We start from the raw sequence: 23,356 nt of genomic DNA, 5'->3' as shown, positions 1-23,356 counted from the left end.
GCTAATTCCTGAGGGTCAGGAGGAAACTTTCTCTGCAGATAGGTTACCCCATAACTGCCTACTGCAAAGTTTCTTTCACTTTCTTCTATGTAATTGGTACTTCTATTCTACATAGATCTTTATACCATGCTCATAACCATACATTAAGTGCCTTCCAGTGGTATATTAAACAACATGACCAGATCTGGCACAGGTTGGTTGTTTTTCGCTCTACCTGGAATGAGAAACACATGCAGTAGAGTGTCTTGTTTTGGTAGGATCGTAGTAGTACTATGCCTGTTGATATATATTTATATTAGACAGGGCAAGTCCAAAGAAATGTGCCTAACACATGGCTATTCTTAGTGCCAGATCTACATAGATCACTGCGCTGATCCATGATAGCAATTCCTATATTTATGTTGGCTACCCAATTGCTGAATTCTTGTTAGTCTTCAATGGGAATTTTCCCTGAGAGATTCCTGAGGAATTTGGACATTATTTTCTTATATGTGATCATCTTCCTTAAGGCTTTCTATCTAACATCATGATGCCATCAGCAGTTCACACCATATTATCATATTGCTTTTCAGCTTGCAAGCAAACTCTTCTCTCCATGGTACTCTGCTGGTCACCCATGTAAAGTTCAGATCACCTTTAAAGTTCCTCTCTACTGTCAATGGAAATTCTGTAAATGAAACAAGTGCAGAAGTGATATACATGATGGATTGTTTACGAAATTTCCTACTATTGATATACAACACATGTACCTCTGGATGAAATTCATCCTTGTGCTGAAAAACAGCAGAAAAAACTTTGCTCCATTTAAGCCTACAAAATGTAGCTCAAGTGGTACATGGTCTTTTTACTAGCCCTCTGCACAGGATCAAATCTTTCCTATACTTTCTGCCACACAGATTCATCATGATGTTCTATATAATTAAGGTGCCAACATAAAAAAAGCAAAAATTCCCTGGTACATAGGTGGTTAAGTTGAATTTGGTTTGGCGTCACTCCATATGATTGTATTTAATGTGCAAATTAATTTTTGTTTAGCACTCTTTAATGGTGATTGAGGAAAAATATGTTTGAAGTGGTTTTTGTTTGTATTGTGTTTTAAGATTGAATTTTTAAAAAATGCATTTAACAACTGGAAAAAAAACAAAACCTTTTATAGTGTTTCCAAATAAAAATGTTATTAAGGTAAAGTCATGCCCCACCTTCCTTGCCCTCCTTAGTCACCGAAAATCCAACATCCTAACAAACCTGCCTAGTTCCACTACGTGCCAGCACACAGGCTCCACAGAAGCCATGCAGAGAAACTCATCATCTTCATGTGCTCTGAGATTCTTTTCTCCTATAGTTTAGGGAGTGGGCTAGGGAGAGAGCTGTCCAGGGAGTTCATAATAACATGAATACACCAGCAGAAATTAGTGCTGCATGAGCAACCATGGATCAGATCACTTGTTCCAAGCATCCCTTGATCATATCGTCTCCTTTATGAGTGCCATTGTGCCTCAAAAACACTATAATCACTGGGATCTCCCAGCAATCTTTCCAAGATTCAGTGTCCTGATTATGACAATTATCATGGGATCTGGGGGACTGAAAATTATCCTGTTTTCTTTACCTGAGCTACAAGTGTCCCAGCCTAGACTCCTCACTAGACTCCTCACTATTTTCTTACCAATCAGGAACACTTATCTCCTTGTTTCTTCTGGTGGCTGCTTTTCTTTATTCAGTTCAAGGTCAGTAGTTGGCCCTCTAACCTTCCTGGATTGCTTTAGGTCTTTTCTTCCTTCTGTCTTTCTGGGAGCAGTGTATCTATTTTTGGTGCCAAGATTAAACAAATCCATCTTTCTCTCTCTCCCCTTACCTCCAAAATGTTACATCCCTTCACCTTTTATTATCTCCTCTTTTTTCTGTGTAATTCAAGCTTGCTTGCTTGCTTTCTTCTAAGGTTCCTGTGGAATGGGAAGTACCAGTGTGATCCTGTTTGACTTCCTTTTATATCTTTCAGTGATTGCAACTGAAGCCCGTCAACTTTTTCCTCCACTGTAAGAATCAACTTGCAGTTCAGATGCATGTATCATGCATGGTCTTCATTCATAATTGGGAACACTTCACATATAGCACGATGGGTTAGCTGGGAATCTTTGGTAGCAGTTCTTTACAGCATCATTGCTTCTTCCTTCGGGAAGTGATTCACATTTAGAATCTTTAAATAACAAGATTTTACTACACTGAGCACATTCCACATGGCAGTCTCCCGCTCACTGATACACTAACTTTTTGGCTGATCTATATTACTTCTGTCCTTTGCCACTCATTATGGCATGGTCTCTCTCTCCCCAGCACTTCATGTGACTGCCACACAAAGTCCTGCTCCCTTTTTGTTTGCACTGATGTTGTTGCTGTTTTCCTGTGTTTCCTGGCTTTGGATTAGCCTTTTGCTTCTTGGCTTCCCTTCAGGTTAATAAATTAGCTACATGATCCTACATGGTTCTGTTAGCTCTCATGTCATAACTATCAGGTTAACTATCTGGCATCATCCCAAATAGATTTGCTTTAACGACTTTTGCTAAACATCAGCCATGCAGATCATGGCATCTGTCAATGGAATATCACAAGCAAACATGTAAAGCGAGAGGGCTGCGTTTTCAGTATGAGAATTGCTGTAGGTTTTCAAAACCTCAAATTCAGCATTTAAATGGGCCCAGTAACTCCTCACTTAAGGTTGTCCTGGTTAACACTGTTTCATTGTTACATTGCTTATCTATCAGAGCAAATTCTTGTTCAAGTTGCACAGTAGTCCCTTTTTCTGTCATTTGCCTATTGGCTTTGCCCACTACTTGCAGTATTTTCTGGAAAAATAACCTGTCCTCCTGGGAGCTTGGAAGCAGGGTGTACTGGCAGCCACCTCTGAGCTACCCTGAGTTCCCTGTAAAGTATGCAGCTTTCATCAACCCCTCCCATCACTTCCCTGATGCTCCTGCCCTCTTCCTGGGAGCTGCTCCCAGAAGCCTCCTGCTTGCTGGGAGGGGGAGGTAAAACAGGGGTGTCAATGTCAGAATGTCCCACCACCCTGTGCTCATTGAGTCCCCACTCCATACCGCATTTCAGCAGGGAAGTGTTTGCAGCGAGTGCCTTGCATCTATTGTATTTCCTCCCTCCTGTCACATTTCTTGCTGCCTCTAGAGTGTGAGGCTACATTAACAACACATTAACCCTTGAGGGCTAAACCAAGTTTAAATTGTTTAAAACAGTATGGCTATGTCTACTCCAGAGAGCTTTGTAGACAGAACTGGGGTTTTGTCAACAACACACACAGAGCATCTACCCACCAAAAGCGTTTTGTAGACAGAAACTGTCAACAAAAAAGCCATGTAGATGCTCTGGGAGGCCCTTTTGTTGATAAATCAGATCAAAGCAGTTTTCTTGGAACAGCTCTTCCAACAGTGACTTCTGGAGACAAATGCTTCTATTGTAGATGTAGCCTACATGTATATAATGCCTTTTGTGTGCTGAAAAAATTCCCCCAGCACCAAACTGCCACCCCCATTTATATTAATTCTGATGGGATTCATGGATTTGCTTATCATTGTTTTGCTTAAAGTAGCATTTTTCAGCAACAAAACTACAACATCAAGGGAGGAGTTACTGTACCTGAGCCCAGGCCACTAAAACTGAACCAATTCGAGTGAAATTCACCACTGTGCAGGGAGCCAGCCCAAGACTTTTCCATTATGTTGCACTGTAATTCTGTTTTGAGGATGTAAGGGGTTCACAGACCTTGCACTCATCTTCTGCATAGGGAAAAATTAGACCTTTGAGTACCAATTGCTATCCAAGTGTGGGCTATGGACATTCTGCTAAAACATTCATAGTGTTAAATTGTGCTCAGAGTGATCCAAACAAGGGTCAGCGTTCCAGCTTCACAAATAGAGAGAATGAGTTAGATGCCACAAAGGTGCAGAGCTCAGTTATTTAGTGAGGGATATTTAACTGGGTATGAGAACGCAGGCCTTGTCCTTTGTGACCCTGGAGCAGCTAGTTAACTTCCCTTTGCACCTTAATTTCAAATTCTCATTCCCTTAATCTTCCATTTGGTCTGTGCATCTGATTTACCTGGTACAAGTGAAATACTAGAAGGAAAAGGCTGGTTTGGGTTTAACTCTGCAGACTTACTTGGCTTCTGCTGTAGCAAAGTGCTTGAGTTCATTTCTCGTACACTCCTGCTTGTGTTGAGCACTGGCCTGGAGACCTCATGCAGCTTCTCCAATATCCCTAAGGTGGGCTGGTACAATATTCACTATTGCAATAGCAAACGTCCCAGGTGTGGCCCTCTGCACAGCAGCTGTGGCACAGGGTGGCAGCTGAGCACACAAATCACTTCTTTCTGTTTGCTCCTGTTGTTGTCATGATTTGTTAGGTACAAAGGCAGGAGGCTGGCCCAGCACAAGTCGGAAATAGAGTGTTTCACCCCAAAAGGGAGTATGGGAAATGGTGGGAGAGCTACAATGAGCAGGTAAGCAAACAGTGGAGTGGCCTGGGGATAGTGTGATATGTCTGTGAGCTCTGTGGAGCACCTGTGGGACAATTCTGGCCCAGATCCTCTATCTGTAATGACTGTGCATCCCACATAGTATGTCCAAACAAAAAAAGGCTTGGCTGCCACTGACTTAAATGTTATGTTTCATCTGCAAAAATACCCCTGCTCATTTGAGTGATCAGAACCATTCATGATGTTGTCCAAATATGAGGCTCATGAGAAGAGAAACTTTACACTTTTACATTCTTGGCCCACCCACCTAGAAGGTAACAATTAGCAAGAGGACTATGCTGTCTAACTGTCAAGCAAGCAAATGCTGAGTTCTATCTAAATGTGAATCAGACTTTACAGAAAGGCTTATGTTAATAAATAGCTTATAAAGGGTTAATGAAGAGAACTAATTGGAGAAAAATCAATGGAACAGTTGGCTGTGAGAATTGAAATGTTTCATGGGCATGTACTGATGTCAACATTTTTGACAGGAAATCTTCACCATTTTTCAAAATCAAAATGGAGCTTTTCGTTTTGAGTTATTTACTTTCATTTTTGTGCTTTTATTTTAATTCAATTTTGTTTTATTTAGATTTTCTAATGCTATTACATTTCGTTTTGACTTTTAAAGAACATTTTATTATCAGTCTATAATATGTTAATATTATATGTATATTCACTGTAGGTAGTATTTTATATTTTAATATTTTGATACTAGCGAAATGAAACATTTCTATGAGGTTCCTCCCCAGGTTTCTCAGTCACAGTATTTTGTAATATTTCATTCCACAAAATATTTAAAGAATTTTAATTTTCATCCCAGGTATACTGAAGTGTTGACATTTTCCATGGGATGGAAATTCCACTTTACTTGTTCAATTAATATGTGATTAATATGATGTGTGTTACAGCCAAGTAGCATGTGCCATACATGGGTATATTGGTAGAAGGAGGATTATTATAAACCATGTTAATAATAATCTTATTTACCTGTTAGAGTCTATGGTAGTCTATAACAATTTGATTTACTAGTTCTTAAAAGATGTATTTAACCCTTTATAAACTACTTAGAAATGTAACCTGAATATAATAGGTGAGCAAAGGCATTCTGATTTTTGTACCAGAGAGCCATCCTATAATTGCAAGAGGCATTCCAAGATGCACAAAGCAGGAAGTTCCCCCCCCATGTGTAACAACACTCACTCAAGCACACAAGGCATGTGATTATAACAATGCACACTCTGGGGATCCTGGCTGCTTAAATAATGTCAGCACCATTCACTCACATGTGGTTGTTTCAAATTTATCAACACCTGCTGTTTGTTTGTCAACCCACCTGTGTTCTGCATTCTGTTCTTTGGGGATATTTTTTAACTTGCGTTGTCTGCAGTTAGATTTGTTTTTTCCCCTTAAAAGCAATTTCTAGTTACTGAATAACAGATAATTGAAAAGGAAACAAGTTCCTGTAAATGTCAGTTGTATTTCATTGTTTAGTCTAGTTCCCCTTTTTACAAATATTTCCATATATAAAAACAACATGTATAAAGCAATGCATATAAAACTATCTATAGAAAACGATATATTTAAATTCTCCCTATATCTTATATCTTCACAGTGAAGAATCTATGTGCATTCCAGAGTATAATCCATCTGAGCCAAGTAGAGATGAGAAAGAGGTTCCTGTGAAAGATGAAGCCCTAATAGTCAGAAAGACTGGAAGCTTTATCAGTGTAATACTTCTATAGCAAGAGTGTCATTCCTAAGACCTACTGAAACAGTTAAGAATATTTGTTGTTTAATAGATAGTAGATTTGCATTGTAAGGCTGCCTATTTTTGTCTCCAGCCATTCTAGCTCAGACTGTGGTCCTATCAGCTCCCAGAAGCTAGCTAGAGCCAGAACTAAATAGGATGGGAGACTTCAACAGAAAACATAGGTGCTGCAGAAAGCAGAGTAGCATTCCCTCTTCAGTAGGTGTCTAACCCCTGCCTAGAGGCACAATGATCCTTGAAGTCGTGAGGAAACAAACAGAAATCAGGATCTGATCATTTTTGGATGATTTAAATATTCTATCAGATTTTTTCACAACTGTGGGGCTTACAAGTTCCAGTTACATCTTTTTGTCTTAAAATCCCCCCTGTAGTTTTAAGTGCATAACATTATTCCCATCTAAAAATTCTTGTGCAGTATTGCTACTGTATTCCAAACTAAATGTGGGTACATTTCTGAGGTGGATAAATGATCCCTATTGTTGCATTTTATGCCTTCTTCAAGATGGAAAGATCTGTGTAAATGTTAGTGGTTATTTTTGTGTTACTGGTTGCAAGTTACTCTATATGTAAAGGGGGTTAATCTGTTCTCAATCACCCACAAGCATCTTTCACCTTCATCGTATAAACATCAATTATGAAATGGACTGTTTTATGAGGCAATTGAAAAGTAGGAGTCCTGGTAGCATTGGTATGATTTAGCATTTAAATTACTGGCTTCATTAAATGCAGCAAATAAGCAGCAGATTAATAATTCAGAAGTGATTTTTCCAAAAATGACATAAATCCTATGTGAATAAATGTCTCTGCAATAATATATCAGTCAAGCCACACACCCAAAATTGCCGAAATGCTGGATAATGAATTAAGATAAGTCTAGCAACCAAAAACAAAATCTAGAGAGAACTAAATCTTTCTGCTAACGTGGGCGAGTGTGGGTGTGTTCTGTGTATAGCTTTCATGTTAAAGAGGAGATATGGTCTTTCTCCACATTTACTTCAACAGATGTTGTAAGTGATGTAATGCAGAGTCCATTAAAATCAAAGAAGATACCAGTTTCCATAGGCTTTGGATCAGGCCTAAGCTAAGCAAGGATGAAGAATACTTAGTTACTATAGGAAGTGGAGTTGGTGGTTCAACAGCTGAAATTCTTCTGTCTCTGAATCACAGTGATTGCATGCCCACATGGAGGAGACTGAGGATTGTGCTGCTGGAAGTGCCATATTTCAGATGGAGAGTAAAGCACACCTGTGTTAGTGCTGGCTGTTAGGGTGGTCTATGTAAAAGAAGAAAAATGTTAACTCTGGGATCCTGATCAATTTTAATCTTAGGCCATTATATTAGGCCTAATTCACAGATCTGCAGCTCCCAAAGAACAGTGCATCCCAGCTTACCACACCTCAGGATGACCACGCCACTCAACTCCATGTATCCAAGAGTTGCTACAGTAATTACAAGATAATATTTATTGTATAAGACCAAAGACTCGAGAAGAAACAAGCAGAAATAATGAAAACAAATAGTAACATATAAAGTAAAATCATGATGTACTTTCTGGAGCCTAAACTTCATTAACCAAACATTTTCTTGGAATAATGAAGCTTAGCTCACCCGAAGTTTTTAGCCTGCATTCAATCAGGTGGGCAGTTCTTGTTCTGTCATGAGATAGAACATACTGGCAGGTCGTCTCTTCTTCCTTTGCATTCTTAGGCCACATCTACTTTATCTGGAAGATCTACCCACTCAGGGTCAATCTTCAGGGGTTCAATTTTGCGTGCCTGGTGAAGACACATACAATCAACCTATCAGGTGTCGACAGTGACCCCAGTATTTCTCAGTATAGCAAGGAGTAACTGAAGTCGACAGTCAAAACTCTTCCATTGACCTTCCTTAGTGAAGATCGCCAGGTAAGTTGATTGCAGATAAGTCAATTCTAGCTACAGGGTAGCTTTAGCTAGAATTGTATCTCGGCAATCAGCTTGCCTGCCTAATGTAGACTAAGCCTTAGCTATAGTTCCCAGTGACACATTGTCATGTAAACAGAGCTTGCGCCTGCTGGTTTATTTCTTCCTGTAACTTTCCCCTCTGGAAAAATCTCAGGACCCCTTCCTTAGCATTTGGCTCAAACTGTAAATCAGCACCCACTGTGAACCACAAGGCCTTGAGAACATAAGAACATAAGAACATAAGAACGGCCATACTGGGTCAGACCAAAGGTCCATCAAGCCCAGCATCCCATCTGCCGACGGTGGCCAATGCCAGGTGCCCCAGAGAAGGAGAACAGAAGACAATGATCAAGTGATTTATCTCCTGCCATCCATCTCCTGCCCTTGTTCTGAAGGCTAGGGCACCATACTTTATCCCTGGCTAATAGCCATTTATGGACCTAACCTGCAAAAATTTATCAAGCTCTTTTTTAAACCCTAATAGAGTCCTGGCCTTCACAGCCTCCTCGGGCAAGGAGTTCCACAGGTTGACTGTGCGCTGTGTGAAGAAAAATTTCCTTTTATTAGTTTTGAACCTACTACCCATCAATTTCATTTGGTGTCCCCTAGTTCTTGTATTATGGGAAAAGGTAAATAATTTTTCTATATTCACTTTCTCCACACCATTCATGATTTTATATACCTCTATCATATCGCCCCTCAATCGCCTTTTTTCCAAACTGAAAAGTCCCAGTCTCTCTAGCCTCTCCCCATATGGGACCCTTTCCAAGCCCCTAATCATCTTAGTCGCCCTTTTCTGAACTTTTTCTAATGCCAATATATCTTTTTTGAGGTGAGGAGACCACATCTGCACGCAGTACTCGAGATGTGGGCGTACCATAGTTTTATATAGGGGAAGTATGATATCTTTTGTCTTATTATCGATCCCTTTTTTAATAATTCCTAACATCCTATTTGCCTTACTAACTGCCGCTGCACACTGCGTGGATGTCTTCAGAGAACTATCCACTATAACTCCAAGATCCCTTTCCTGATCTGTCGTAGCTAAATTTGACCCCATCATGTAGTACGTGTAATTTGGGTTATTTTTTCCAACATGCATTACCTTACACTTACCCACATTAAATTTTCCATATATTTTCCATAACTCCTGACATATTATCTATACTTACATGTTGCAGGGTCATAAGGACCAGAATGACTCAAGTTTTCAGTCGAGACCCCACATGGTGTTCTTGGGTGAACAAGTATGTAGATATCAGACTCGGAGTACCTGTGCCATGTATCTCTTCCCAGGTATCCCTGTGTCTCAGGGAATGTCTTGTGGAATAATATTAACAAAGTTCCTTGTTCAGTGTTAGAAGAAAGCAACTCTTTTTTGTTTTCTTTGCCATTGTCACATGACCAATATGTGATGAAACTGGAATGGGTCACTGCTCCCTCCGGAACACAAAATGGATGCTTGCTCTGTGTGATTCAGTGTTTATTCCCTGTCTGATTTGTTTTGTTACCTCTTATCTCAACAAAGCACACCGCAGAGGAGTCATTTAAGCTGTATGGCCTGATAGATATGTCACTAGTGAGCTACTTATGCACAATGGAATTACAGTGTCATTGGGGGAAATAATGATGTAACTATTTATTCACTTTATTTGCTGTGTTTAGTAAAACTGGTCATTAAAATTCTGACCAGCCTCCAAGAGATGTGTCTCTACACCTGCCACCAGCTCTCCTGCTGGCTGTCCAAAGGCAACTGAAGTGGTCAGTCTGTGTGAGCCCAGATGGCCTACCCACTAGTATGTTGCCAGAAGTGTCTGCCCATCCTGAGCTGGGAAGGTAGCTCAGGGCCTCCGTTCAGGCCTCTCCACTACTTCAGCAGTGAAACAATTTGTTCTTCCATCCTATTTTCCTTCTGTTGCTCTCTGTTTCCTCTCCTGCAGCTCCCCCAGTTACTGTGCTGTCCACCCCCACAGCTGAGGAAATCCAAATTACAGCTGCAGCAGGGGCCCCTCAGATTCTGGGTGCAAGGGCTTTCTTTTCCCTTCAACTTCAGCTCTCAGATCTCACAGGCTATTGGAATTCAATGAAGAGGACCCAACAGAATGGCCTCCTCAAAAAAGTGCTGAGGTGCTTATTCCATGGCTGATCCCAACAGCTGCCCAGCTGGTGCAAACTAAGATCACCGTCAAAAAGACTAGGTCAGTCTACCTGCCAATGACCACAGGCAATTAAGGAGGGCCTGTGAGTAAGGCCAGTGGAGAAGGTCAGAGATGCTCCTCCTCTATCCTGCGACCATGCCCTCTCACTCCTCAGAGCTTCTGTTTTGAATATGGCTATAACCCAGGCAAGCAGCCCTCATCCCTATACTCAGGGAACTCTGCTCCAAGTGTGGTTTGAGCCCGGCTAGAAAAAGTGAGGAGAGCCTTAAAAGAGGCACAACAGGTGAGCAGTGTCAAGAACTTATGTGCTTACTCCTGCTACATGACTTGTCTGAGTCTCCCATCAAAAGCAATCCAGAGCAATCAAATGATTCATTAAACATGGGCGGGGGGGAAACTAAATACTTTTCTTAACTCTTCCTCTCCTGGACTCACACACTTCCTTGGCAAGATGTTTTCCTCAGAGAGGAGGAGCTTCTTGAGAAACATAAAGCAGGATCCAGGGCACATTTCTGCTCAACCCTGTATAACAGAGTAATTCAGAACAAGGATAAATTAATAGGTAGTACGCACCAAAGACATTCCAACAGAAATTCCAAAGGAAGCTGGAAGCATTAGCTTTAAGGTGCAAATGACCAGGATTCCTTAGGTTGTCCACCAAGGTGAAGGAAATGGTCATTGCTGACAGTGCAATTTTCTAAGAGACCAATAAAACAGAAAGATTGCAACGGCACTCTTCAGAAAATATACTTTTTCTATGGCTGGGTCTTCATGGAGATGTCCTGCCGGCAGCTTCATGCTAATGAGCAGTCTCGCAAATGGCTGCTCATTAGCATATTCCCATGGCTCATTAGCATAGCTGCATGAGAGCTCACTGCTAGCAGTAAACAGGCCATACAGATGTATCTCTTCCGGGGGAAAAAAACAAAACAAAAAACTCTGTCAGCAAAACCCCCAGCTGTTGCCAGTCCTTTTATACCTGAAAAAATTCAGGCATAAGGGGCTGTTGACAAAGGTTTTTCTGAAAGTTGGAGGGGCCTCTCATTAAATAGCTGGAGTAAGACAATACCTTAACTACATTAGCTGCATAATATGATTATTTCTGTACAAGTCTGCATATAGGCACACTAGGTTAGGAACAGAACTGAAAGTCAGTTTTGTTGCCAACTTTAGCTAATTGAGTTTTCTTCAGAAACAAGGTCATCCATACCTACACTTGCACCAAAACAATGAAACAGCTTTTAACTGAAACCTTTTCATTTTTGTGGAAGCATGTGTGCAGGCCAAAGCTTTGTCAAGGTTTGGATCAAAAATCCAGAATAACATCACTGAAATCAGCCAACTAATTTCAGATTCTCAACAGTAACTGGAGGCTGATTCTGGACTGTACAGTTTTAGGCAGCTTTTAAAAATGCAGTTTCATTTTATTTTGTTTTCAATAAATTTATAGGTTTAAATGTGTAGCTCTTTGTCTCATAACCATGGAATTCCATGGGGCTTAAATATAGTTACATTCTGTAGCCAACAGATATTAGTAAGAAAAATAAATGATATTTTCAGCTCGCTTTGGTGTACAGTAAATTGCCCACTGTAAAAAGAGAGGAAGACAATATATACAGTATATCAATACTGCTGAAATGTTTCACCAAATTACTATCAAGATTAAGTAATCTCTGAGACTGACAATCTTGCTATAAAATTAACAAAGGGTTTCCAGTTTGTGGGTCAGTACATTTCCTTCTATTTTGTTTATCCCCTACACAAAGCACAGTCCTTGCCCTCATGCTTCCTTTGCTAAGTCTTTAAGGGCAGTTGACTAAGAACATTTCCATTTTTTTAGATGTCAAGAAACACCAGGAGCAAAACCAAGCAGAATTTTTTACATCAACAAAAAAAGGGCAAAATAATATGTGCTACATTAATAAAGAAGAAAACAGAGCGAGGAAAACATTATCTTACAATGGACTTTCATTAGCTTTTTTATGGCTAGTGAATCGGTGTTTTTAAGAAATGAAAAAATATAAATGAAGCCAATAAAATTAAAGAGTAAAAATAATAAACAATGTAAGAAATCTACTGTTTCATAAGAAGGATGTGGACAGTTGTAGAGGAAGATATGGATATTAGGGACTCCAAAGACCTCATTTAAAGCCTTACATTTCTTGTATGTGTTGGATCATGGTAGCCCAAACTGCCTAAGAATAAAATTTATTATGATGACAGGTCTTGAGAGCACCCAGTACATAAAACTAAAGTTAGCCACCATGTGAAAAAGAAATAAAAACATAACATGTTCCACCAGTAAGTAACATTCCTTGCACAGAAATAAGTGTGTGATTTGCATTGTGGCACAAAATCTGTATCCCTGAACCGTAATCAATAATCTGCCCAGTGGAAAATAATGGAACCAAGAGGGTTGCGTGGCAGACTAGCATGTTAATGTATATTTTGTGCTGCACAAGACATTTTGGTATTCATTTGGAAGCTGAAACTGACAGGAATCAAAATTTCTTGGTAAGAATCTTGACTTAGTATCACTTACCAAAAGGTCCCCATCACTTAATGGAACAGGGCATAGTCTGGTCCAATAAATGTAAAGAGTTGTTTGTGATAGTCCATTAGCAGGCATCATGGTCTATGTTGTTGTCTATCTATTTATTTCTTTATCAAGCATGTATTTTGTGATGTCATTTAGTTAACATGGCACTATGTACAGTAGTTGGAATAGGACTTAAAGAGGTGATACTTTAATCAATCCTGCACAGCCATCCCTTAATCACAACATGCATCACAGACCCCTACCAAGCATCACTCGGCCGTCAAAGGATAAAGACTAATTACTTCTACTGAAAGATTAGAAAGATCAGTTCTCCTTCTAACATTGTTAATTTTGCATTAGGTCATAGAATAGGAAATAGGAGCAGCAGGATGTATCAGAGAAGCTGGATGTCTGAAATTAATGTTCTAATTATTGCTAAATGTACTGTTGTTGGCTGTTCATGTCTGGGCTTTTCTTGAATGGATAAATTGGTATGCCGTTGGTACATGCTAAGTTCAGCTTGTTATACCAGGGGACTTGAAATAGTTAAGGGCAAAGCCACTCAGGGATTCCACAGGAAAATTCCATGCAAAGCCAGTGGTCCTTTTTTCTAGTCACAGAGGCAGATATTTTGAGGCCTTTCCTGTATCCCTCTGTAAAGGGCAGTACACAGCCATATCAACCAGGCCCACAGAAGGAATTGGAACTCAAGAGAGTCACAACTGCTTCTTGAAAGACTCAGTGCAGGTCTACACCAGTCCTGAAAGTTGATCTTAGATATGCAGTTCCAGCCATGACAATTGCATAGCTGTAATCAATGTATCTACTATTGATTTATCAGGCCATCCACACAGAAGGAGGTCAATGGGAGAAACTCTCCCTTCAGTCTCCCTTACTCCTTGCAAGAATGAGGAGTACCAGGGTGGACCATTGAGCCCTGATGGTTCGATTTAGCGTGTTCACACTAGGCACGCAAAATCAAACCCCAGAAGAGTGACCTTAACCAAGTCAACCTTATGGTAAGTATAGGCACACCTTCAGTCTGCCACTGCACCCCTCTGCTGAAAAATACTTCTCCTGGTTTCTTTCCCCCTCCCCTGCCTATGCTGGCTTGGTTCTTTACCCCCAGCCCCAACCCCAACTAATTCAAAACTCATTCACCTTCTCTTCTAACTTGTCAAATGTGTAGGGACTCCAGGAGTCTGCTTGCTGTTGGTCCAAGCACAGGAACCAAAGAGGCCACGCAGATAGATGGGGAATTTTATTCCTATTACTTGCCCTGTATGCCCCCTTTACAACCACACATGGCTGGGCCACCAGCTGGCAGTTAGTGAACAGGACTTATATCAGGCCCTTTGCCTTGAAGTGTCAGTCACTAGTTAAGAGTCAGAAAGACAGAACAGCTAAGAGTAGAATGTATCAGAGCTAAGGATAAGAATTACCTCTTTCTTCTTGCCCTGTTTAAGGGGCCGCACATTGGTGGGTCACCCTAGATGCAGCAGTGTGTGGGAACCTCACTTCAGGTAAACACAAGTCCTTCCCTTTTCCTGCCTTGCTTCAAGGCACTAGTGATTTGCTGCTGAGCTACACTAGCCACCAATGACTAGCTTTCTCCTGCTCCTTCCACAACAGCACAGCTGTTCTGGACAGCATGCTGAAGGTGGTGGAGGAGAGCACCAAAGTTCCACCCACTCCCCATGCACTTGCTAGAAATGGGGAAACTGTAGGTGCATAGTATCCACTTACTCATGAGCACCTGAAATTCAATGAGCTGTGTATGAGTGCCAACAGAGCTTGCAGCAGTCGCAGTGTGGCATAATTCCCCCTTAGGCTATTATGCATCCACATAGGATTGTACAGACTAGTATTAATTTGCTTCCGAACAGCTAGCACCGTGGTGGCTTAGGTTGTGTTCATGTGGGGGATTTTCTCATGCTCCTGTTTGTGAAGAAAAGGTGTCATGGCATGTCATGTTACATGAAACACTGTATCTCCACATATCATAACCAGAGATGCCAATCTACCAGAAAGAGTTCAGTAAATGGTTTTTAGTTCCCCTAACAAGACAGTGAATCAACAGCAACACCCTGCAAAGTGCAAACTACCTTATGAAGAACTATTTGAAATTCCCATTGTTCTAGGACTAGAAAGTTTGCCAGCTATTACAGAACAAACTAAAATGTTCTTGTGTAGCAGTCACTTCCGGCTTTAACACACATTAAGATGTCTTAGCAAAAGCAGCATCTCAAATTTGCTTGTGTTTCCGAAACAAGCATAAATGGGTGTTGCAAAATACTTTGTAATTCCTTTTATTTTGAATATAAGTCATGCCTCTATGTAATTTTGTATGTACAAACCGATGTTTTTATTGTGGACATCATTTCTTAGTCATTGTCCGTTTCTGTGGCTAAATCTTTCCATTGCTAATGGTCTTTTTTCAGCCTGAGAGCCACAGGTGAATGCATGGGAGTTGTACGGGCACACCCATGTGCATGCCCATGGACAATCTAACAGAAGAAATGGAAGAGGTGAAAGAGCAGTTGCATACTCAGAGACAGCGATCGGGAACCCTCTCGCTCTAGTGGTCTTGGTGCTGGGGAGGTTGTGAACAAAGAACAAGGGGAGATGGGTCTGTCTTTGTGGCAGGGGCTTGAAGGGATATCACTTTTGTAGGAGGGGACAGAGGATGTTGCCACAGTTTCTGACTGTCTGAAAACTCATCCTGCTGTTGGGCCAGAAAAATGGCTCTTGTACAGTTTGTGGGTCACTTACTTCCCTCATCTCCTGCTCTGAGATGACCTGCAATTTAAAATCCTGGGTGCGTTACCCGAGTGGAATACCTGAGTGACAAATCTGACCCTAGGCTGCAAATGAAAACTGCCCACTACCCTCAGTCGCCTGCTAATGTCACCATTTTGATGCCTCCAAGTGTGCTTGGGAACAACATCAGGATCCATTTGTGAGGCTGAGTTGAGGAGCCAAAGGAGAAATTGCCACACTCTTATTGCATATGTGTATATAATAGAAATATCAGAGCCAAATTGTCACATCTTCATTTTCTGTTCTTCAATACAAAGCAAAGATAACAGATTATTTTCAGACTATGGTCAGACAAGCTAGACAGGTAATGCTGCTGGAATTTTTAATGACAAGTCATCAGTTTCTCCAAAAAGCATTGTATAATCAAATTTCTGTTGACCAGGGAAGATTGTGGCTGCCCTGAGTTGGTAGGCAGTGTTACCTGTTTTTTGTTTGGTTGTTTTTTTTAACGTAGTCTGGGATTATCTGAGAATAATGCACTGAGGAGTCAATTTGTACCCCAAATACAAAAGAAGGAATGAGAATCTATGTGAGAAGGGAAGTTTATTCACCAAGTTATTGTAACCAATGAAAGACAAATATCTTTGCACCGGGTTGCCACTTGTAGCCACTGCTTAACTGATGCATGCATTGGTGCTTATTCTTTTCTGTAGTGTAATATTTCCTTTACCATTGTCTGATGTATAAGTGCCAGAATGTCAGCTCTCTGGGTTCGTGATGTAGTGAGCTAGTTAAAGTGCGTGTTTGTGATTAGAAACTAAAAGTGAGCCATCATCTTCTCTCATTTCTATTCACAGCTCTAATGGGAAATCAGTGACCTGGGCCCAGAATGAGAAGAGCAGCAGCAGGGGAGCGCACCTTTGGCAAAGGCTGTCAGTCCACATCAACAAAAAGGAGAACCCTAACCAAACCGCAGTGATCAAGCCCTTTTCTAAGAGCACAGACAGTAGCCGGCATAGCAGCAGTGCCGCGTTTCCAGAAACCAGTGCCAAAATGCTCTACGATGTCTCGGAAGCAGAAGAGCAGTACCCAGCCCAATACCAGCCGCAGACCCCCTCGCCTATCAGCACAGTTAGCCACAGGACTGCCTCCGTTAGCCGAACAGATGACGATGTTCCCACAGTTCGGACAGAGCATGCCCAGCGGAGCAGCTCCTCCCAAGGCTCTCTCATGGAGCAAATCAGCAGTGTGGTCACACGCTTCACAGCCAACATCAGTGAGCTGAACTCTATGATGCTTTCCACAGCCACGCCAGGGGCAATGGTGGCCACTCCTCTGTGCTCTTCCTACCTGATCCCAAGGGAGATCCAGCTTCCTACAACACTGACCACTTTTGCAGAGATCCAGCCGCTCCCTGCCATTGAAGTCAATGGTGCATCACAGACCACTCGGAAACCTTCCTGTGACAGCATCAAAGAAGGTGCTTCGGAACCCCCAGTGGCAAAGCAAGATCTTGAGGAGTTGGTGGCTTTAACTCCTCCCTCACCTTTTAGAGACTCCATTGATTCTGGGAGCACATCTCCCAGCTCTCCTGTATCAGAATCAGCTCTTTGTATCCCATCCTCTCCAAAGTATGACAAGCTTCTCATCAGAGATTACACGCAAAGTTCTTCTTCATTGTGAATGTTGTTCGAGCCAATAGTGGAACTTTACAGCTACGAACAGGTAGAGAGGGGACAGCCAAGCCTTCAAGATTGCCAGTCTTTACACAGATACAGTGATAGGCAATGGGTCAGCCTGGAAAGAATGGAGAGGGTAATATAAGATTATTTAACAAATGGAAACATCAGATTCATGATGCTATCTTAAGGAAACAACATTTTCAGCAGATTTTCGTGGCCTTACAAAACACGGGCTTTTATGAAACACTGCATCTATTTTTGAGGGCTTATAAGGAGTCTGTTAAATCAGTTACATACCAAGTGCTTTGCTTTAGTATGACATTGAATGGTGTGTACAGAAGATGAAAAAGTAGACGGTAAGAAACTATACCATGTTTTCTTGATTTACTCTGATTCCTTATCCAGAAGAGAACCTTGATCTGTTATCAAGAATAGAAGACCAAACATTGAATGTACATTTTCTAACAGACTCCAAACCTGGCACCAGTATGTCAGACTCCTTTTTTTTCTATGAAGATCTCAAAAAGCAGTAACATGTTTAGTAACTACCAAACTTTTTGCTGAAGCGTATCATTCTGGTGATACCCTACATGTAGATAATAATAAACTGTGGCTTTGCAATGTGTGACTGCAATATGGAGGGCTTTACAAGTGACTTCTCAGATTTGTTTATGAAATTCTCTTCTACATGTATTAAAAGGTCAGTTTATTAAAACTGGATACACCTTCATAGCAACAAAATGTGAGGACGATTTCCTGACTCTTTCACCATGTTGCCAGCCAATGATGGAGTAGCAAAAAATATTTTCTGGAGAACTGTTTTGTAATTCCCTTATCAGGGCAAGTTGTTGAGGAGAATATTCTCTTTCTAGCAGTATTATTGAGCTATAGCATAGCTGCATTCCCTAGTGAAATTATCACCTTTTTATGGTCACGCTTATGGTAACATTACCAGTTAAAATGTCATCATTATTCAACCTCCCATCCTTTGCTCGTAAGGAACAGGGTGAACACTGTATGGTAGAATAGTGAGAAAGCTATCTGAGTTACAGTGAAGGAAAACTATTGATGGAAGGATTGTCATGATCATAATTCATGTACGAAAAAAACTGTGTCAGAATCTACTTAGAGGTGGTTTAGCTCCTCTTCAGTAAGCAACAATTTTAACTCTCGTTATCTGCATATACATTGCAGCTATGAACTGTGACAAAAGAAGATTTTCAAAGCAATACACAGTACATGTTCAAACAACAGAGAGATACTGAGATTCAAATCAACAGAGTCATTCTTTATTTCTTAGCAGCTCATAGAAGAGGTGAGGGAATTATGGACTTTTTTTTTCCTGTATCAAAGTAGCTACTAGTACAGTTTAATACACTTCATGTTGTCATGGCACTTTTTAAATCCATGCAGGGAGAGATTTAAAATTTGAATAGAGGCAAAATGATTTTGATAACTATATAGAAGCAATGACTCAAACCCTCATCACATGCACAATATAGTTTGTTTCCCACCCTCAGTGTCACAGCTATCCTCAGGTGCCAAATTTTTTGTTTTTTTTTTCTTATAAATAATGATCATTTGAAAGAGAGGGCAATTTACTGTACTTCAAAGCCAAGCTGATGCAGCCTTATATATAAGATAGCCTTATAGAAGGGAGCCTTGGAATGAGGCTGCTGTGAATTATTTTTTGAAGTCCTATATCTTATTTATTTGAAACTCCGCAAATACTACCCATCAAAATGTATTTTTCAGGATTTTTTTTTCATTCATAAAAGGTATAGCAAATATATAATTTAAAAGTGAAAGCACATTTGTTCATTTTAGCAGAGTATTACTATTCTTTTTAAAGTTAGCTCTATCATATTATTTTATGTAACTCAATTCCCCCTTCAAGTAATTTTTTAAAACATGACTGAATGTTATGAGCCTAACACTTTAAAATAATCCCGTAAGTGTAACCTGATCCCGTATGTTTTACTGAATGAACAGTAATTCTTTATTTAACTCACTGTAGAAGTTGTTTATGTAACTAACAAGTCTTTTAACTTTATTTTGTTGCAAACTGGAAACATGGGCATTTCAAATCAGGAACACAATATATATATACATATATATAGCTTAGAAGGGACATTAGGCCTTTATGAAACTGTCTGAAATATTGTACATGGAAGGTACTGTATATATATACCTTTAACACAGAACTTTGGCGGATAAGTTAGATGGGTGGTTTACCTGTGTATCAGAGGGACTGTATTATTGTATTATATATTAAGTCATTGACAAATTTCATTAACAGTGCTCCCCCACTCCTGCTCCTTAAACAAATGTTTCATGATGGCAGATACTTGCACAATTATCCATCAATGGGTTTGCTTGCATGAGTAAGTGATTGCCAGTGTGAGTAAGGAGTGTACAAGTGATCCCTTTAAAATGTGTTGTTTAGCAGTCTTCTTTAGGAAAAGAAAACGACCAAGAAGAGAAGATTGTAAGTTAATATAAATAATGTATTCACTGTTCCGCAGCTCCTGGGAGAGTTTATTAGTCTTTTGCTTATTGTCAAGAACACATTCATCCCTCAGCTTAACAGTTGGGTAATGTCATCTGTTGGTTAATTAGGACCCTAATATTACACTAGACATCTTTTAAACACCTTTTGCATTTGTTCACTAAGAAACATGCTCTCCTTGTACTCCTATAACCAAATACAAAGAAGGGGCTTTTGGAGTCGGGGGGTCCTTTTGAAAGACCCCTGTCTACACGGGCGACATGCGTTCCAAAAGCGGCACTTGGGTTCATGGCAGCACCTCATCAGCTTCTTCTGAACTCCCTCATTACCGTGCACCTTCAGAAAGGAAGGCACTAGCATAGATGTAGTTTTTTAGTTCAGTGACGAGAATATTCCCCACAGGTTTACTTTACCATTTACCTAACAGGTATCCCGATGGACATATTAAACTGTGGTTGGAAATGTCAAGGGTTATGAGAATAATACCTAAGTAAGAAACATGTTGTGGTTTTACTGAAGTTTCTGATTCCCAGCAAGAGAATTAAAATGTTCCTCCACTAGTCATGTGCTACACTCCTGGGATGTACGATACATATGGAAGACTTTGACAACTACATGAGGTCACTTTTTTGCTACAGCTTATCATCACACCTAAGATGTTAAAATCTCTGTAGTTGCCATTTACAATTTTATACTGTGAAAAGAATAAATCAAAGTCAGGTTAGTGAATCATAAAGGTAAGTAAAAAATTCATCTCCCTGGTGAATTGGCATATGTGGCTGGTTTTGTCTTGTCTGAGCAATGACAGTGCAAAAACTAAATCATAAACTGCTGAGTCACTTTGCTCTGCCAAATGGGAATAAATATACTATGTATATTATATGTATTGATAGGATTCAATGGCAGCTGCTGGTGGTATTTGTAATTAGAACTCTATATAGACTATAGATGTTTTAGAGAGATGGTGCCAATTCTAAAAGATTCGCGTGGGCTACAAGTGCTTGTAATTATTATTTTTATTTGCTAATAACTTATTAACAAAATCTGGTTTTAAACATTCTGTGAGCATTTGTCCCTTTCTTATGTTGCTGCTTATACTATTAAAACAATATAAAACAATAGAGAATGTAAAATTATTTTGATGTGAACCGAAAATGATTTTTCATAAAATTTAACATTTTTATCAGCTTTGGTTCTGCTGTCTACTTGTATAAATGTAATTTATTTTAGCATTTAAAAATACATTTGCTTGTTTCTTGGTTATCTACATCATGTTATAGTTGATGTTTATGTAAAGTCAGGTACTTTTTCAATAGTATTAAAAATCCTGTGATATGACTTAAACTTTGATTTTTTTTTAATAAGATGTTATTTGCATATTTTTCTGTGACTCAAGAGAGCTGGCATACTAAATATGTGAGGGTCATACACAGTCTGCAAAGGGCTAGTCCTTCTCCTCCCCTCTAAATACACACACACACACACACACACACACACACACACACACCCATGCAAAATTTGCAAGGAATAATTGATTGATCCCATATATAATTAGCAGATATAACATTGATTCATATATTCATTAATAGATTTTTAAGGCCAAAACACACCATTTTGATCATTTAGTCTGACCTTCTGCATAACAAAAGCTAGTAATTCATTTTTTGAGCCTGCACTTTGTGGTTTAGCTTGAATAGGTCTTTTAGAAAGATACCCATTCTTGATGTAAAGACTTCCAGTGGTGGACGCTCCTCCACAACTCTTCACAAGCCGCTCCAGCAGTCAGTTACTGGCATTATTCAAAAAGTTTCACCTTGTATTATCTTTAGCTTGACTGTATCTATTGTCTGCTTCCAGACAGTTGTTCTTATTGTGCCTTTGTCTGCTAGACCATAGAGTCCTTTCCCCTTAGTAGTCTTCCACCAAACTCCCTGAAGATGGGTATCCAAGCAATTGAGGGCCCTGTTCTTCTGACCAGCACCTAAATGAAATGAGACTTAAGTCTATGATTGCCTATTGGAGTTTTCTCTTTGCTACTTCAGATTGAAAGAGATGGTTTTCGGAGGCACTAAGGGCATGTGAGCAGCCATCTCCCACTAAAAATCACCCAACTGCCCTTTGTCCTTCTGTTCATCTCCAGAATTCAAATCTCAAAGTGAACAATTCCACAAATGGAAGAAATTGCTGACAGCAAAATACACAATTACATTGTCAGTTGATAGATGCTTTGAAAAGCAAGAGAAATTTAAGCCATGTTAGCCCCATGAAAGTTTTATTACACAATGGCTTATTTCAGGTCACCACACATTCTGAGGAACACTGGCTTAGTCGCCTCTTCTTGGCAAAAGAAAACCTACTTCTTTCTGATGCCTGTCTGCTAATCTCAGCTCTTCCACTCCTCATTTAGCAATAATATTAACCAAGTGCCCCATTAGCGAGGCTAGTAAATGACTTCACTACCCACAGTCCTGTTGTTGTTCTAATCATAACAATAGCAGAGTTCACTGCCCTTACACAGCACCTGTAGAAACAGTGTGTGACAGCACAAGGGAGTAAGAGTTGAAAATATGCAGTAACGCCACCAGTTACAATAACAATATAAACAGGGAAGTGGCATTGGAAGGCAGGCTCTGCACAAATAGGCAGATCAGGGCAAAAGAGTGTGAAGTCCTGTCTCCTCTTTCTCCAAGCACCTCAGACGTTGTGCTTGATCCACCCCTATCCCAACCCAGTGTAAGGAGGAACCTGGAACACTGCTGGTGAATCTCAGATCTTAAAAGGTATTTAGGCACCTGATTCCCATTGGTTTCAAATGGAATTAGGCACCTAAATATCTTTGAGGGTCTGGGTCCAACTGCCTTCAAGTCTGCGCCGAGGCAGTGCAACACTATGCCTCCCCTTGTGAGGGACAGAGTGCAGTGCATTAGAAAGTAGTCATGGAGATAGAAATAGACTTAGCTCTTTCCAACAGATGAAGACCTTAAAGATGTATTTAGATTTACCCAAAGCATTTCAATTTAGAGGCAGCATCTGGTTTTTAGTCAGGTCCTATATTTTATCCCATTTTCTAGCCAGTCCTAGATGGTCAGGTCTCTTGCTCAGTATCGCATTGCAGTTCAGTAGCTCCACGTGAATTCAAACACTCCATCCCCATGCCTCCCAGTAATTTGTTGACTACCATACCACATGGCCTCCTCAAGCAACAGTGAAAGGGTGCACAGTTTTATTAATAGATATTGCCATTTTTTTCCAGGCACAAGCCAGAAGGTCTGCACTTGGGGGCGGGATATTGAGACTAGGGACCCTAGCTGAGTCTGGAGCTGCAGATGGGAAGGAACCCCCACAAGTGAGGATCATGTGATAGCTTTGTTATAAGAAAGTCAGCAACAACACAAACTCCCCTCCCCTATCCTGCCACTGCTAACTCACATTTGTCCTGAAGGAACTGCTTCAAGGGATGAAGAGCTAAGT

The 23,356-nt window shown here is 40.3% G+C and overlaps 1 protein-coding gene across 5 annotated transcripts in view; it reads left to right on the top strand.

Moving 5' to 3' along the window:
• Positions 1–17,377, top strand: part of GRM5 (glutamate metabotropic receptor 5) — a 381,523-nt gene extending 364,146 nt beyond the window's left edge. Inside the window, exons 8-10 of one of the 5 annotated variants that reach the window (XM_074981445.1) lie at positions 4,412–4,507; positions 16,552–16,680; positions 17,203–17,377. In XM_074981445.1, coding sequence (XP_074837546.1) covers positions 4,412–4,507; positions 16,552–16,680; positions 17,203–17,377 — 400 coding nt within the window. Of the gene's footprint in view, positions 1–4,411; positions 4,508–16,551 lie in introns of all 5 variants that reach the window. The other 4 variants (XM_074981437.1, XM_074981451.1, XM_074981425.1 and 1 more) reach the window with 4 other exon arrangements.
• The last annotated feature ends 5,979 nt before the right edge of the window (positions 17,378–23,356 follow it).

This window comes from Carettochelys insculpta, chromosome 1 (genome assembly GCF_033958435.1).
Source record: "Carettochelys insculpta isolate YL-2023 chromosome 1, ASM3395843v1, whole genome shotgun sequence".
NCBI classification, from domain to species: Eukaryota; Metazoa; Chordata; order Testudines; family Carettochelyidae; genus Carettochelys; species Carettochelys insculpta.
This window is presented reverse-complemented; position numbering and strand designations above follow the sequence as displayed.